The 16,647-nt window shown below is 43.5% G+C and overlaps 1 protein-coding gene across 6 annotated transcripts in view; it reads left to right on the forward strand.

The window, feature by feature from the left end:
* The window catches only part of sipa1 (signal-induced proliferation-associated 1), a 55,632-nt gene that overhangs the window by 20,132 nt on the left and 18,853 nt on the right, over nucleotides 1–16,647 (forward strand). For 4 of the 6 annotated variants that reach the window (XR_013132323.1, XR_013132321.1, XR_013132322.1 and 1 more), the window contains exons 1-9: nucleotides 1,915–2,243; nucleotides 3,859–5,541; nucleotides 6,345–6,469; nucleotides 7,033–7,221; nucleotides 12,547–12,721; nucleotides 13,064–13,167; nucleotides 13,569–13,726; nucleotides 14,143–14,734; nucleotides 15,033–15,307. Coding sequence is in view for 3 of the 6 variants with exons in the window: in XM_077011951.1 (XP_076868066.1) it covers nucleotides 4,410–5,541; nucleotides 6,345–6,469; nucleotides 7,033–7,221; nucleotides 12,547–12,721; nucleotides 13,064–13,167; nucleotides 13,569–13,726; nucleotides 14,143–14,734; nucleotides 15,033–15,307 (2,750 nt within the window). In the remaining 3 variants the exon portion in view is untranslated. Of the gene's footprint in view, nucleotides 1–1,914; nucleotides 2,244–3,858; nucleotides 5,542–6,344; nucleotides 6,470–7,032; nucleotides 7,222–12,546; nucleotides 12,722–13,063; nucleotides 13,168–13,568; nucleotides 13,727–14,142; nucleotides 14,735–15,032; nucleotides 15,308–16,647 lie in introns of those variants that run through there. The other 2 variants (XM_077011952.1, XM_077011953.1) reach the window with 1 other exon arrangement.

The following is a 16,647-nucleotide window of genomic DNA, read 5'->3' on the forward strand; positions in this document are numbered from 1 at the left end:
CGTGTGTGTGTGTGTGTGTGTGTGTGTGTGTGTGTGTGTGTGTGTGTGTGTGTGTGTGTAAAAGAGTGCATTATTCTGCTGGCTCTTCTGCTCAAGGAGATTTCTAACTCTGATGAGCTTTCTGTCAGTCTGCTGCACGTTAATTTGCTAACTGGTGAGTGTTTACACTCCAAATGCCTCGAGATGAACAGAGCAAATTACAATTGCAAATCGGCAGCCTGAATGCTGTCATTTGTCTTGTTTTAAATCACAGAGTATGCTGAGCAAGGACAGCCAGCAGTCTGCTTTAACTAGGGTCAGAGGGCTACTCAAAGTACACCACTACATGTCTAGAGCAGCTCATACATTGTTGTATATATACGCAGCAGTATTGCCTTGGCATATGGTCCTATATATGGAATGACAAGCTCAAAGAAGCACTACTGCTTTTCATCTCACAGACATATGTACAGGAGGTTTGTGTTACTGTTACAGGGAAGCAGCCAAGTTTAGCTGCTGGTGAATCATACAACCTGTCTGTGTGTGTGTGTGTGTGTGTGTGTGTGTGTGTGTGTGTGTGTGTGTGTGTGTGTGTGTGTGTGTGTGTGTGTGTGTGTGTTTGTATGGGTGTGTCTGCATGGGTATAGCAATTTTGTAAAAACAGAAGTCTGACCTTTTGATCAGACAACCACATTAAGATTCATGACCTTTTACATGCACCAGATATAATGAGGGTGTTCGAGATGCAGGACGTCTGTTTTTGTGGTTCGCTCTCTCCTGCAGGGCAGACGAGGAACAGAGGAACACTAGCATGCCCAGGGAAGAATTCACATGAAAAACATTTTTTAAAACTTTCTTTTAGTGACTTTTAAGAAACCGATACATCCTTAATGATGCAGTAGGTTAAAGTGAGTTTGCAAGGCTGTGATAAGGAAAAGAATGGCCTGATTGAATGGTTTGAGGGACATGGCCCTGGGGGAAAATTATTTGCCATGGGCTAAAAGTACTCATTTAGCACCATCTTGTAAGCTACAGTAGCCATGTTGCCTTGGTTTCAAAGCCTAATTCTTCATCTTGCATCAGATGTAGGGATGTACTGATCACAGCCATTGTTAATTATACAGTTATGTAGATTGTAACAGCATTTACTAACATTGTTAGTAATTCATTCCTATTACAGAAGTGAGCAAGTTGTAATGCCTGAATTCTCATTCTCTTATGCTGCAGAAATGTAATTCACTTTTTCAGTTTCTTCTAGTGATGTCACTATAACAGAACAGACTCAAAGAGTGATAACCAACACACCACATGAGAATTAGAAACAATTCAAACTCTATTATCAACTAGACATTTTACACTGAGTGTAGAACACTGAGAAGTAAATTCATGGGGTTCACATCTCATCTGTGAATGCCCTCAGTATTTCTGCTTTAAATGTGCAAATTGAAAATGTTGTTCCTTCCTGAAGATTTTACCAGTGCAGGGTTCACCAACATTGAAACTAATATCATGCCACTACAGTAACTCTTAGATTTCTAACTGCAAGATAACAAATTAACGTTAAATTAATGTGGTCTTGCAATACCAAAATTACTGCTTTAGAATGTATGTCTAGATCTTATTGTGTTTCATGGATGCCTAGACGTACATTAATGGTAAGCAATTTTTAAAAGCAATTTTTAAAGATTCACATAGCCACTCCACGAAAGGCTAACGCGATCGTCTAGGAGCAAACAGAGCTGGAAAGCAGAATGAGATGAGTCAAACTGGGACACGAAATATTCAGAAGGAGCCTTTGTGTGTATCGTGTGAATTCAATTGTGTTCTGCGTGGTGCGCTTGAGGCGTGTGTGTATGTGTGTGTATGAGAGATAGAGAGAGAGAGAGAGAGAGAGAGAGAGAGAGAGTGAGACAGAGAGACAGAGAGAACGAAACCGTCACATCCTCCACTCTCACGTCTTGAACACATCTTCGCAGAGCTGGTCTGTGCTAGCTCCCCAGGCGCGCGCCCGCAACGAAGCCGCTCGCTGCATCACTGCACCTGTTCGTGAGGCTGCAAATCTTTTCGACAGGGCAAGAAAGCAGAGTGAGACAGGAAGGCGCTGAGCCGTTGATAAATAACAGACAAAATGCGTATCTCTCACACCTCGATAGTGACGGTGGACTGTTTTCGAGTTTATATATTGACGTCAGTTTGTTTAGAATTATACTCGAAAGAGAAAAGAGCTGAGACTACTTGGCGTCCTACTTACGTTGCTTTGTTTGGTGAGTTCAGTTCTAAACCGATATTTTCCCGTGGTGTTTATGGTTGAAGGTTGGTGTATATAGCGTTACAACAATTATCACAAAGTTAGTTCGGCTGTTTTTTTAAACATTTGCCCTGTTTTTTCGCGTATGGTTACTGGTAAATGTCCGGGGTGTTTGCTATTACTGATGAGAATGACTGTTACGTCTACCTGAACGCTATCGCTCAACGCTCAGCGCTCCTCTGTATGAAGACTGATCCTACAAACTGTTCAAATCAATAAACTGATGCTATTTCAATAATCAGTCGATCTCCTAAATACATTAACTGGATATGATGTAGGCTATGATAAGACAATGGGCAAACACAGAGTATCAATAATTTTAAATTCACACGCACTGTTTTGTTTGTTATGCCTTTGCCGAACTACATGGTCATATGCAAAACTCTGGGCACCCCGATGGCAGCGTGAGTCATTTGTGTACTAAGTAAAGCTACCCTGACCCAGCAGGTTAATACAATATGTTTTTAATTTTGTTAAGCGCCTTAAATCTAATAATATTTGCTTACCTTTATGTATGAGTTTACATGTATTTTGCAAATGTGTGCAACCCTTTATATCTTCCCATGGCCTGATATGATACAGTCAAGTTACATCGGTTAACAGTTGGTTCACACTGGTTTAAAACCACATGGCACCTACTTTAGTGACCTTTGTCATTTTTTATTCTTTCTCTTTCCTTTTTAAAGCTGATATTTAAGTCTCAAGATGACTCAAGTCCCTCTGTGTGTGTGTGTGTGTGTGTAAGAGAGAGAGTGAGAGAGGGAAAGAAAGAGACAGCAAGACAACAGTTAAGCATTTACTGTTTATGTTATATTAATAAAACATTTCACCTAGTTTTGCACTTCCATCATAATTTTGCATTTGACCTTTTGTGGGAGAACGCTGGAGAGGTTCCAGCCTGAAGTATCACAAAGCTTGGCTAGGTCTCCAGCATTGTGTACTTTATTACCATTTCCCCCTGCTGCCAGAGCGGTGATCAGGAAGACCCCTCCCCTGTGAGGAGAGAGGCCATTGTGCGGACCGGGCTGGGTGGAGGATGCCCTCAGCGGCCATGGCTAGAACCGGCTATTTTTGGCGTGGGGGAATAATAGTAATTATAACCTACATGAGCAGAGGTAGGAGAATGAGGTGGAACAATGCGTGGTACATCAAGCCCCACCATGTGCATGCATACAGGCCAGACTCTTACACAGCGCCTTGATCGTTGTTTGTACCCGGTTCAAGAATGCCTGGGACTCTGGCATTGGTGCTATTGATCGGTATTGGTTGTGCTGTTTGTGCTGTAGGAAATCCTGTGTCACTAGTATTAATTTGCTGTGCAGATTAGGATAGAGTAGTTTGCTATTATAAGAATAAGGGCAAGGGGAAGTATGTAGTTATGATTGAAAGCAAAGAGTGCAGTGGTGTAATTGAGTTACCTCACTAGGGCTTGCTTTCAAAATAACTCACTAACAGTTGCATACAGTGCCCACTCACAATGTGCAATTAAATGCTGCATGCTAACCGATTAACATCTGAGTTGTTTCCTCGGATTGCCAAACTCTCACTCCTTAATCTGTGTGTGTTTACAGGATGCTGAGTTGTAACTGGCTGCGATGATCGAGAGCGCATGAGTGTGAGGAGAAGGAGCTCGACAACACAGGGTGGCCTGTCTCAGAGGACTGTGCTGGGCTTCAGCAGGACTCCAACCCCCTGCTTCCCGTCTGGGCCTGGATCACCTTTATATATGTCTGGGTGGATTTGAAGTTAAGTTAAAAAGAGTAAGCAAGAGGCTCCTGTTCAAGCTTGTTCGAAATGATGAGAGAGAGCACTCATGTTCCGACATGCCTAGCAGGACTTCCTGAGAATGCTTTACCGCCATCCATGCACTGACTGCCAGAGGCTCTGCTTGCTGTGGGTGAGAGAGCAGGACTGCGCTGGGCAGAGAAGAGGCCTGCTGGAGATAGAGGTATGACCTCTCCTTCGTGGTTTCATATGCACACAAGTCAGTTGCTTAGTTCCTCCAGAGCTACTCACCAAACGTCCCACAGCAAGACAGAAGGCTGGTGAAAGGAGGAGAGCAGGGTGGTTTTGAGGAATAGAGAAAGAGAGAGAGAGAGGGTGTGTCGAGGAGAAGAGCATCATGCAGTCGGACGACCTCTTCATTCGCAAACTACGCCGGCAGAGCCCGCGCCCACCATTAACCACCGTGAACTTTGACCCCAAGCGCGAAAGCGGTGTGCGGACGCGTGTGGTGGCCGAATGGCCGCCCAGGAGGGAGGACGAGGGTGCAGAGATCGAGAGCATGACACCCAGCAGGCCGGGGTTCAATCTGCGCTCCGTTGGACGGGGCCATATCATGCAGCGCAGCAACAGCGATGTGACCCTCGGTGACCTCGATACGGCAGGGAAAGTTGGGGTTAAAGTGGCCCGGGCCAGCAGTGAGAAAAGTGGACCGGGGGGCCAGAACGAACCTGGTGTGGTCCTCCACCGCGAGTACGGGAGTCTGTCATCACTGGAGAGGCAGATCCAGCCATCAGAGCCCTGCACAGAGGAGATGGGAGTTCTCAGCCCAAGTGCACTACGCTTCAAGGATCCGTTCCTGCTGCTAGGACTCCAGGAAAACCCTCCCGAGCCAGACTGCTTTTTCCGAGCTCTGTCAGCCCCCGCTGGTGAGAGTCAGAAACCAGCCAAGCCCCCAAAGCCAGAAGGGCTGGCGAAAAAGTCAAAGCCCACTCCCTCCCAGGCTCCACTTGTGCCGTGTGAGCAGGCCAGCGGTGGCACATGGGTGCGCAACTTCGCTCACTATGACGTGCAGAGCATCCTGTTCGACCTGTCTGAGGCAGCCACGAACCGCGACAGCGTCGGCCGCAAGAAAAACATCACCTCCGGGGCGTCAGCTGCCTCCCAGCTCCGTCCCCTCAACCAGGCTGCACCCTCTTCCCCCTCCCAGGGCACGGGGGGCGGGACGGGGTGTGGGTCCGCGGCCGAGGACCCCGAGCAGTCCCTGCTGGACGAGGGGGATGGGAACGACAACGACCTGCTCCTCAGCTGCCCACACTTCCGCAATGAGATGGGCGGAGAGGAGAGGGTGGGCCTGGGGACGCGGCGGGGCTGTGGCGGCCGCTGGAGGAGCCTGCAAAGCCCCAACGATGCCGTGTCTGTGTTAGAGGAGCCCCGTGAGAGTCACGTACAGCAGCAGGGCAAGAGCAACTACTTCATAGAGCATGCAGACCTGGGGGCACGCTACTACCATAAGTACTTTTACATGAAAGGTGCGGTTGTTTTACTGAAGTTGGGAGATGACTGTGTGTGTGTGTGTTTGTGTGTGTGTGTGTGTGTGTGTGTGTGTGTGTGTGTGTGTGTGTGTGTGTGTGTGTGTGTGTGTGTGTGTGTGTGTGTGTGTGTGTGTGTATTCTCACACATGTGCATGTGACATACAGTCTGACACAGAGACGTAGCAGAACTCAGTTGTGTGCGTGTGTTTGGGTGAGAACGCCTTTATGTGGCAGACATGTTTTCCTCTCTGTACTTTCCCCTTTCTATATCGGTGTGTACTGGTTCTGTTGCCAAACGTTATCTGCCATCTTCAAACACTGTGATGCTTCGAGGGTGTGAAAGTGGGGCAATGTGCGTGGAAGTTGACTCTTACTGTGTGTGTGTGCATGTGCATGTGTGTGCTTGTGTGCCAATGACAATGTGTTCTCAATGCTTTTCTTCCTTCTACTCTCTCTGTGTGTCTCTGCCTTTCCCACATAGTCTATTTCAGTCAAATTCAGAATGATCAGTCTGGACAGATGCTTACAGCTGTGTACTAAGTCAGTAAACTTGGACATAAAGTACCAGATAATAGCTTATAACATATACAAGTCAAGAGTCTAATTCCATTACTATAATTTTTTGTAAATGATTTAAACCAGTATGGAATTATTATTATTATGGAATTATTATTATTATTATTATTATTTTAAAACCTGTAGATACACATTCAAAATATCCTGTACTAAATTAGGCTAGAGTAAGGCATTTGTTTATTTATATATATTTTTTGACAGCATTTTTCATGTTCTTATGGCAGACCATCAGAATTTCTTTGGCAAGGATGAACGTCTGGGGCCAGTGGCCATCAGTTTCCGCCGAGAGGAGAAGGAAGGATCCAGTGGAGCTCAGTACACCTACAGGATCATATTCAGGACCACGGAGGTGCAGAAGCTGACAGAGCACACACACTTGGCCTCTACATGTTGGCTCACTTTCTCCCCGTTTCTCAACAGCCAGCTTATGTAATATCCCAGGCATTGGGCAAGGTCAAGTTATAGAAAGCTCAAAACTGCTGGGCCTTGCGTTATCAATCTCCATCATGCTTCTTCCCTTTCTTCATGCTTCCTTCCCCCTGACATTTCTTCTGCTTTTGAAAGCCACCATGCCTTCTACCTCATGCCCATCTCTCTCTCTCTCTCTCTCTCTCTCTCTCTCTGTCTCTCTCTCTCTCTTTCCTCTTTCTTGCATTTATCTGTTTTAAAAGCTCTCTCACTCTAAGACTTAACCTTCATCCACATTCACCCTTACAGGGCTTGTCTTTCTGTTTTAACCTCACATTAGTACTTTTATATCTCTCTCTGACCTTTTTGTCTGACCTTATCTTTCTAGCTCTGACCTTTTTTCTCTGTATATCTCAGGCCACCCTGTATACTTCATCTGTATACTTCATCTGTATACATATTTGCCCTCATACTCACCATGAGCTGTTCTCCTCTCATCCACAGCTAAAGACCCTTCGAGGCTCCATCCTAGAGGAATCTGTGCCATCTGGAGCACGTCATCCCACCACTAGGGGTCTGTCTCCTAAGAGACTATTGGAGTTTATCCTCCCAGACCTCAATCTGCATTGCCTCAGGCTGGCCTCCAACTATGCCAAAGTGCGTGACACGCTACTAAAGTTGGACGAACAAGGGGTAAGCACACAGCAATATCAGTACCCAGACATCTGACAACTGACCAATACGAGCCAATAAATTCCAAATAGACAGAAATGGGGTCATATCAACATGCCATATGTACCTGTTCTCTGATTTCACTATTTGCACACTTACTGCAACTAGCAGGGTTGGCAAGGATTGCAAGGTTTTCTGTGCAAGAGATTTCCAACAGATTTCATGAAGGAGCCAGAAATAACTGAATGATAACAAAACTAAGATCACTAACTTAATCCTAAGGTGAGGATGGAGGAAGGAAGGGAGGAATTTATGGAGGTAGGCAGTATAAGGAGTATTAGTATTGATTATGAGTAGTGGTGTTTGATAGCAGGTTACAGAAATGTTTATATCAAAGCACAAGTTGTATAAATTTTGAATGAATTGTTTGAATACTCTTACTAAAATGTTACTAAAATAGAACAAAATTCATTTTCATGTAGTATTTTTATCCAATATTACAATAAACAATAAAAAAATAGTCCTAATAAAAATAATGCATTTTATTTGTTAAATTATAAAAAAAACATTTATAAAGTGATGTATATGATAAAAGGTAGAATAGAATTGATAACAATATAAGATAAAATAAAAGAGGAAAGGAGATAAAAATGAATGAAATAAGAATATAACAATAACAGTAAGATTTGTCAATAATTAGATTGTTATGATGGGAGGAGGCAGGCACGATGAGCGGGTACTTTGACATGAAACGTTTAATGGTGCTCAACAACAAATAAAGTGCGGCGCGTTTAGTGCAAGCACTCCACATGAAACACTCACAGGCACAATCTTCAAACAAAGACAAGCATGAGACATTGCGCGAACGCACATTAAATAGGTGTATAACCCATACTCTTGTGATCACGGGACAAGGCACAGGTGAGACTACAAACACGCTCACAAACAACCCACACCCATGGAACTACAAACATGGACATAACGGCACGCAGACAACGTAGTGACACGCCCACAAGGAGGGGTCCAGAGCTGTCACCATGACATAGATTTGCTTCACAGTCAAATATAAAAGGCAAATGTGACTCGAGGAGGTGGAAATAGGAAGCCCGGCAGAGAGCATTCTTTGGACGTATAACGTTTACTAAACATTAACCAAACACACGCTATATGGAATCAAACAAAGATTGACAAAGAACACAGACAACACATACGCTTAAATACGATAACACTAACTAGAATAAGTGCAACACATACTGCTGACAAAACAAGAGACATGTGCGCAGGCGCGATGAATAACGCAAACAAGACTAACGACACAGATGAACACATACACACCAAGACGCACATGGAAACGACCATATATGGACAGACGTAAGCACATGGACACACCCAAATGGAGGGGTCGGGGCTGTACCGTGACAGCAAAATGATAGAAGTCCAATACAGTATTAAAATAATGTCAATTCATCTCAGACTTTCAGGTAGAAAACTCACAGTAAGGAGCCGTAATTACTAAAGCCACAATTACCCTGCTCAACTATGTTTCTGGGATGACTAACAGATCTTAGTTGGAAGAACTCAAACAGGATCATCATATCTAATGATCATATCACTATAGATATAAGGGGCATTACTATGGAGGCATTTGAAGACTAATTAAAAGATTGTTGAACAACCTTTGAAAGCTATTGTGACGGGCATGCGAGAAGAAAGGGATCATGCCTGTCTCAGGGAAAATAGAAGATTTATTGGATAAACTGCCCAAACTCAAAACCCGTGAACTAATCCAAAATTAAGGATACAGTAACCAGCAGTCAACTGGTACAAAGACAAGACATATATAGACAAATGACCCTCAGGTGTCGGATTCCCTATTGGGGCACACCCACCTCAGGGACGAACACGTCACAACAATACTGCTGCTGCTGATGGTGGTGGCCGGCAGGGGCCCTCCGTACTGATATGGAATTGTCTTCATTCTTGGATGATTTTTGTATAGGAGCAACAATTTCTATAGACTTGTAGGCACCAGGTAGATACAGATACAGATACAGTTGGGTGTTGCCTGTGTGTTGATGGAAGCAACATTATCTATTGATTAAATCACCTAGGGGAACCATATATATAGATTTAATAATAAAGAGCCAAAAACTGACCCTTGTGGGATACCACAGGGTACTGCAGAGCACTTAGATGTGAGAGTACATAGTGCAGCTAATTACAGCCACTTCAATAGGATCTGAAGCAGCTAATACTGTGAGAGTAAAATCTCTTTTTTGTATTTTGTAATTATTGGTATTTTGTATTATACCGGTATATATATATCAAACTCTAATTTGAAATGTTTTAAACATTGTTTAGAGTCATGCACTTGAATGGCCTTAAAATAAATTGCATATTGTAAGAAGCATAGAAGAGTCAATATTCCCTTTCTTCTGTAAAAGCCTGATAATAGCAGGTTTGATAACATATGAGTAAATTCTATGTCATAACAAAAGTTGGACGATATTTAAGACATCATGGCAATATTCAGAATGTCAGTAACGCTGCCGGTGTGGAGTGACACAAACGCTGAGAGGATTTAATAGGGGCAAATGCTAAAATGTTATAGAATGCTAAATGTTGTCACAGTCACAGGTTGAATGGCCAGATATATCAGAGACCAATAAAGACAGAAACGTAACAAAACAGACATAGACAAAGGCCAGCAAGGAATCACCAAACACACTGGTATAATGAGGGGACCGAACAAGAAACAGGTGACAATGATTAAAAAGAGGCGTGGTTACTAATAGACAGGAGGGACCAACCAAAATGACAACACGAGCACATGGTAACTGTGAACACAAGCACATTGAACAAGACAACCAGGAAACAAGAGACACGATTGACAGGTAGAGGCGGGGCTAGATGTGACAATGTCTTTGCACACTCCCAGCCACCCTAGTCCATGTGGGACATCCCTGCCAACTGACTGTATGTTATTGTTGTCACTGTCCTCGTGTTTGACGAGTCACCATGTGCTGTTTGTTTACATCCCCACATGGTGCCATTCCTCCTTATGAGTCCATTATGTGCTGCACCTGCCCCGTGTAACATGCCTTGTCTGAGCATATAAAAGGCCTGTGTGTGTCCACCATGTTGTCAATAATTGTCTTGCCAGTGCCCGTTGTTGTTTGTGTGTTGCTGCTATGCTGTCACACTCCAGCATACGTATGTGTCCTGCTCGTTCTTCGCCAACCGTTGTGTTAACCATTGGTTTTCGAATTAAATGTCTGTGTGTTCTGTGGCTCACATTTGCTCATCATTATTTTCCTCATGATACTCGCAGCGTGAGCATCATTAAAACTCATTAATTATCGCAAAGAGGGAAGCTTATAGATTTCAAGAGTGATATGACTTTAGTAATTGATTTTAGTAATTTAGTCATTTTAGGTCAGTAGCTGAAAAAGTGTATGTGTTTCATTCTAGTGTCTTTTGAAGTCCTTAAATAGGTCCCACTTCTCTAATAATACCTCTAGTATACCTCCTTGTGTGATGGATATGCATCCAAACCATGAAGGAGACTAACTCAGTACCTACAATGTTTTCTTTTCTATTGACTTTGTTACTAAACCATGCAGCAAAGTCACTGCATGTATCAACAGAGGTAAATTCAGGAGACAGCTGGCTGGAAAAATGTTGGTGGTTCCCTGGTAGTCTTGATACACAGGGTTCTTAACTCAGTGATCACAGGAGAACAATGTTACTGGGGACAGAAACAATGTAAGGCCCTTAAAAATTCAGTCAAGTTTTCTTTACAAATAAAAGACAACTGATGTAAATAGAAAATATAATAAAAAACAAAATAAAACATAATAGCATCTCACAACAGTTTTACCCTTTGTCCTATAAATATTTCAACAAATCTAAATGTTTAACTCACTGATGATAAATATGGAGGATACCATATGAGGACTATTCAGAATGGATTTTGGGTGTTAGAATAAAAAACAACTCATTCCTTATGGCTGAGTAATAGACATCGAACAGAATGCCAGGCTTAACTGATTGGGCTAAGGTACTCAGGCTGTTAAGCTATTATTACTGTGATTACCGTAGTGTGGAAGATTGTTGGGTACAAGTCTGAAGAAGAAACTGAGTACACACACATGAATATACACACACACACACACACACACACATATGTATATATATGTTACATATAGGTTACAAACAGTGATGTCAGTAACGCGTTACTTAGTAACGCGTTACTCTAATCTTACCACCTTTTTCGGTAACGAGTAATATAACGCGCTACTATTTCCAGTCCAGTAATCAGATTAAAGTTACTTATCCAAATAACTGTGCGTTACTATTTATATTTTCCCTAGTAAAATATATATTTTTGCTTTCTTCTTGGCTCAGTTCTACTTTTGCGTCTGACCGTAGCGCTCGACTCCGCACGCTGCGCGCGACCCTGTGACAGCGCGAGCGCGTTTTACACGTCATTCTGTGCAGTGTCCTCCCGTAACGATATGTGGTAGTGTAAAGAAACACACCTCAAAAACAGGGGAAGGAACATTTACCTGAAGAATTTTAATGTTGCATTGTGTTCCACGTTTGAAAAGTGCTGGAATTTTTACTAACGTCGCCTACTTTAAAATGCTTGAAATTGTAATGGTATTTCGTTTCACAAGCTGTCTGACTGAACTGGGGTGGGTTTCCCGAGGCGTTCGTGGCGCTAAGTACTTCTTAACCTCGTACGTTTCATACGAGGTTGCGGGGTACTTGGCGCTGCGAACGTTTCGGGAAACCCACCCCAGTTCGCTTGTATTACGTTTACAAATAAATTTACAAATAATACCGCGCAGCTACACAAATGTCAGGAGATACTGTAGCGACTACTACTCCTCACGGCGAGTCTTGCCCTTTAAGTGACACTGGGGGGGGGGGGGGGGGGGCCTGCGCGCGCCAGGGTTGCGTTATCAATAAAGTTTCCCTCCTCGGGATTTTTGGATTAAGCAGTTTCTGCCTCGGTTACCGAACCTGCTTCAATACATTGTTACTGTTAAAAATGCACTTCCAATAAAGTGAGTATTGGAAAAATGTATTTTGCTGCTGAATGTAACTACTAAAGTAACTTGTAATCTAACGTAGTTACTTTTAAAATCAAGTAATATGTAACGTAACTAAGTTACTTTTAAAAGGAGTAATCAGTAATCAGTAATCGGATTACTTTCTCAAGGTAACTTAGCCATCACTGGTTACAAAGCAGATTCATGACAATGTCACTGTCATTAATCCATACTACTGAAAGAAGATCCAGCCACTGACTTGTGTGTGTGTGTGTGTGTGTGTGTTCAGCTGAATTTCCAGCGTAAGGTTGGAGTAATGTACTGCCGGGCAGGGCAGAGCACAGAGGAGGACATGTACAATAACGAGAGTGCTGGACCAGCATTTGACGAGTTCCTGGACCTGCTGGGAGAGAGAGTGAGACTGAAGGGCTGGGAAAAATACAGAGCCCAGCTCGACACCAAAAGTAAGAGAACAACACAGCACACATAACGTATATACGTATGTATGAATGAGGTATAGATAAACACAACGATGGCTGGAAACACAGTGCAGTGTGGACAGAACAACATCAATCAGGGCACTGAACTAACTACAAAATGTAGTAGGTGCACCTAGAAAAGTCGCTATTCATTGTACATTCAGTTCAGCTTGTGAGCCTTCATGCTGTACAGGATATTTTAGAATATAATTTATGCCTGGCATAAGGCAAACAGTTTCTTTGTTAGTCTGAGGTGCGATGTGAGGCACAGAAGGAAGATAGAACTGAATGCATCACTGTGTCCAATGTGTCTCTGTGTGTGTACAGCGGATTCCACAGGGACACACTCCCTGTACACACGCTATCAGGACTATGAGATCATGTTCCACGTTTCCACCATGCTCCCTTATACACCCAACAACACACAACAGGTAAACAACACACAACAGGTAAACAACACACTAAGCCTAAGCGACAGATGGACGACAGGTGCACAGGACAAGGCAGAACAACAGTACACAGCAGATAAACAGCAAAACATGTTAACACTAATAACCATAATATGAGTTGAGACTGTACGATTGAAGAGGTGATAAGACCAGCCTCTTTCTTCTGTATCCAAAACATAAATGTTTAATGTTTTTAAAAAAAGTAAAATCAGATACCAATAAAGATGCAGGGCATCAAACTGATCTGTATTGACAGGACATTAGTGAAACTAACAACAAAATGCAACAGACCCTTTTGAAAAAAAATTACATTATCGCATGTGGAGATTAACATGTTGAACAAACCTGTGTTTCTGTTCCACTTTTGTATCTGCATTTTGCAGCTCCTGAGGAAAAGGCACATCGGGAATGATATTGTGACAATAGTCTTCCAGGAACCTGGGGCGTTGCCATTCACTCCCAAAGCCATCCGCTCACACTTCCAACATGTGTTCATCATTGTCCGAGTACACGAACCCTGCACAGAAAACACCTACTACAGGTAGGAGAGATCAGATAACAGTGTTAACTTCTTTACAATCAACAATACACACTACAAGAAGTCACCAACCAAACCACTTTACATCATGACAGTGAATGCTGTGAGGACTCAAAGGGTGAATCTACAAAAATGGTGAAATAATGGGTTACTTGAGTTATCAAAATTTACTTGTCAGTCTTGGACTTGGATTAGTTCAAGATGCACAAATGGCTCACTCTCGAATAATTCAATTCAAATTATTTAGTTGGTTTCAAAAGTTTGTCTTGGAAATTACATTATCTCAAAGATTTGGGTGTCAGTTAACTATGTCTCATCCTAATCAAGTCAACTGATGCAATAGAAAGATATTTTTACATTTTTGTTACCTGATCTACAGTCATTTTTTGTATCCCTCCCTTTCCTTGTTCTCTTGACAGGGTTGCGGTGACTCGCTCCAAGGACATGCCTCTGTTCGGACCCCTCTTTCCTAAAGGCGCCCGCTTCCCCCGCTCACCAGCATTCCGAGACTTCCTGCTTGCCAAGGCTGTGAATGCAGAGAATGCCGCCGAGAAGTCGGAGAAGTTCCGCTCCATGGCCACGCGCACTCGACAGGAGTACCTGAAGGACCTGGCAGAGAACTACGTCACTACCACACCCATAGACTCTTCCACCAAATTCCCGCTCCTGTCGCTTGGTGGGAAACGCAAGGACAAGCTAAAGGGGGCCAAGGGGGCAGAGCTCCACAGCGCCGGAGCCCTGGTGTGGGCTGTCAGCGCCATTCAGGAGAATGATGGCCCAAAGCTGCCTTGCCTACTGGGCGTGTCTGCTGAATCAGTGGTGCTGATTGAGCGCTGCACCAAGATGGTAGTCTTTAACTGCTCCTGCCGTGATGTGATTGGCTGGAAGGCAGTAACGGAGGCAGGGCTTCAGGGCGGTCTGGATATCTTTTATGAGAAGGGGGAAGCAGTGTCAATTACTGTGATGGAGAACCAGGCAGAAGACATTAAAGAGGTGGTGCAGAGGCTTGAGGTGAGAATAATCATCGCTGGTACTGAAGTTATGTCTCTCTTCACAGAAAAGACTAATCAAACCTACACGTCTTTAGGCATGACATTTTATCTTATTATCAATGTTTATAGTAGCTTGTTAGTATTGCTCTTAAATAGTGTTGCCTGTAGAGTTGACCTAAGGTGACACTTCTCTGCCTAGTGTAGCCTAGCCTTCTGCTAGTTAAGCAACAATGTCTGTGTAATAAACCTGTGCCATAATATATGTGGCCCCTGTAGGACCTTAATAAACATTTACCCTGTTACGTGTTCCACTGCAGCTGGTGACGCGGGGCTGCGAGGCGCGGGAGGTGACCCCTCTCCGGGACAGCGTGGGTCAGCCTGGCTTCCTGATGAGCGAGGAAGGCTTTGTGACGGAGCTGCAGCGGTTCTGCTACGCGGAGAGCGGTGGCCTCCAACTGGGGGCGCGGGTGGTGCGACTCTGCGGCCAGGCCCTGGTGCACCTCACCCAGGAGGAAAGGGGCCGGCTCCTGCGCACCGCCCCCAAGATACACATCACCGTCATTCCACCCGATGAAAACGGCAAGCCCCGCAGGTGAGAGAGAGAGAGGAATAACAGAGCTGAGGAAAAACAAAGAAAGGATGATGTTGAATGAGTGAGAGGGTGGTGAGCACTAGCCGAAGGTAGAAGTAACCTGAGAACATTCATCACGGATGGTGTAAAGGAGAGAGCTCCTAGTGAATGTGGAAGAGACAGGCTACATGTCCTGAAGAGAGGATGGAGTGATGGAGGTGACAGTGTGGATTTTTAGGTGGACAGAGACATGGATGGAAGGGGAGCCTGAAGTAGAAAATGGAGAGAGTTTGGAAGGAAGAACGAGAGAGAGTGTGAAGGAAAGCGGTCAGATTTTATACTAGATGGAGATGGTGACTCAAGTCAGCGACTCAAACTCGAGTTGCACATCTGACGTACTTTGAAAGACTTTCGACTCGACTCTGACTTTTGCTTAACTGACTTGTGAAATTTAAGTGTGGGGAAAATATGTATCTCAGTAGTCGAGTCGTGTGAATAAAACTTATTTTCTGTCTGATCTCACAAGAACACCTTGACTGTCAGTTGATGGTCATGCTCAGTAATTTATTTCATCTCTCGGCTCTCACGCTGATGTTAGCATGGGTACAGAACATGCCTTCAGCCGTCACCTTCAGGTCCAACATCCCCCAGAGGGACATAGTCAAACTGCTACATGCATCTTGTAAGCTCCATTTAATTTAACAGCAATTTCTAACTTTTGTAGTTAGCTATCTATATATTCCATTGTCCTACTGCCTTTTTGTTTGCTAGGTATTACATAAGTCAAGTCAATATTTTATTTATATGGCACATTTGTTTATAACATTAGTATTCATACATACATATGTATATTTATTTTGAGTTCAGTCAGTGTTCCATGTCTTTGAGAATGCACATTAGCAACCTCATAAATAAATAAGACTAGAAACTGTAAACAATAAGACTAAATAAAAATTTTCTAAGGCAGGGTTGAGACTGGACATGGACTCTTATTCAGGACACTCAAGACTGGACTTGGACTTGCACATCAGAGACTCTAAACTAGACTCATATAAAGTGATTTAAAACATCTCAGACAGATTTTGAATGAATTGGGGTGTTGATGGGATATTCATTTTGTGAAGGAAGAGTGATTTGGTGCATGTTAAGGTGTGAGAGAGTGAAATGGATGGATACTGGAACTATTGTACATCTAAAATATAGAAAGTGTGCATGAAGTGTGTATGTAGCATGTTATATAATTGACATGATTCTCAGGACAGAAGTTAAAGTATGGAGACTGTTGAAAGAAATGGGAGGAGGGGAGGGATGAAGAGTGAAAGAACGGACAGATAGTGAGAGAAAAAGGTAAGAGATGTGGG

The sequence above is a fragment of the Brachyhypopomus gauderio genome, chromosome 7 (assembly GCF_052324685.1).
Source record: "Brachyhypopomus gauderio isolate BG-103 chromosome 7, BGAUD_0.2, whole genome shotgun sequence".
Lineage (NCBI taxonomy): Eukaryota > Metazoa > Chordata > Actinopteri > Gymnotiformes > Hypopomidae > Brachyhypopomus > Brachyhypopomus gauderio.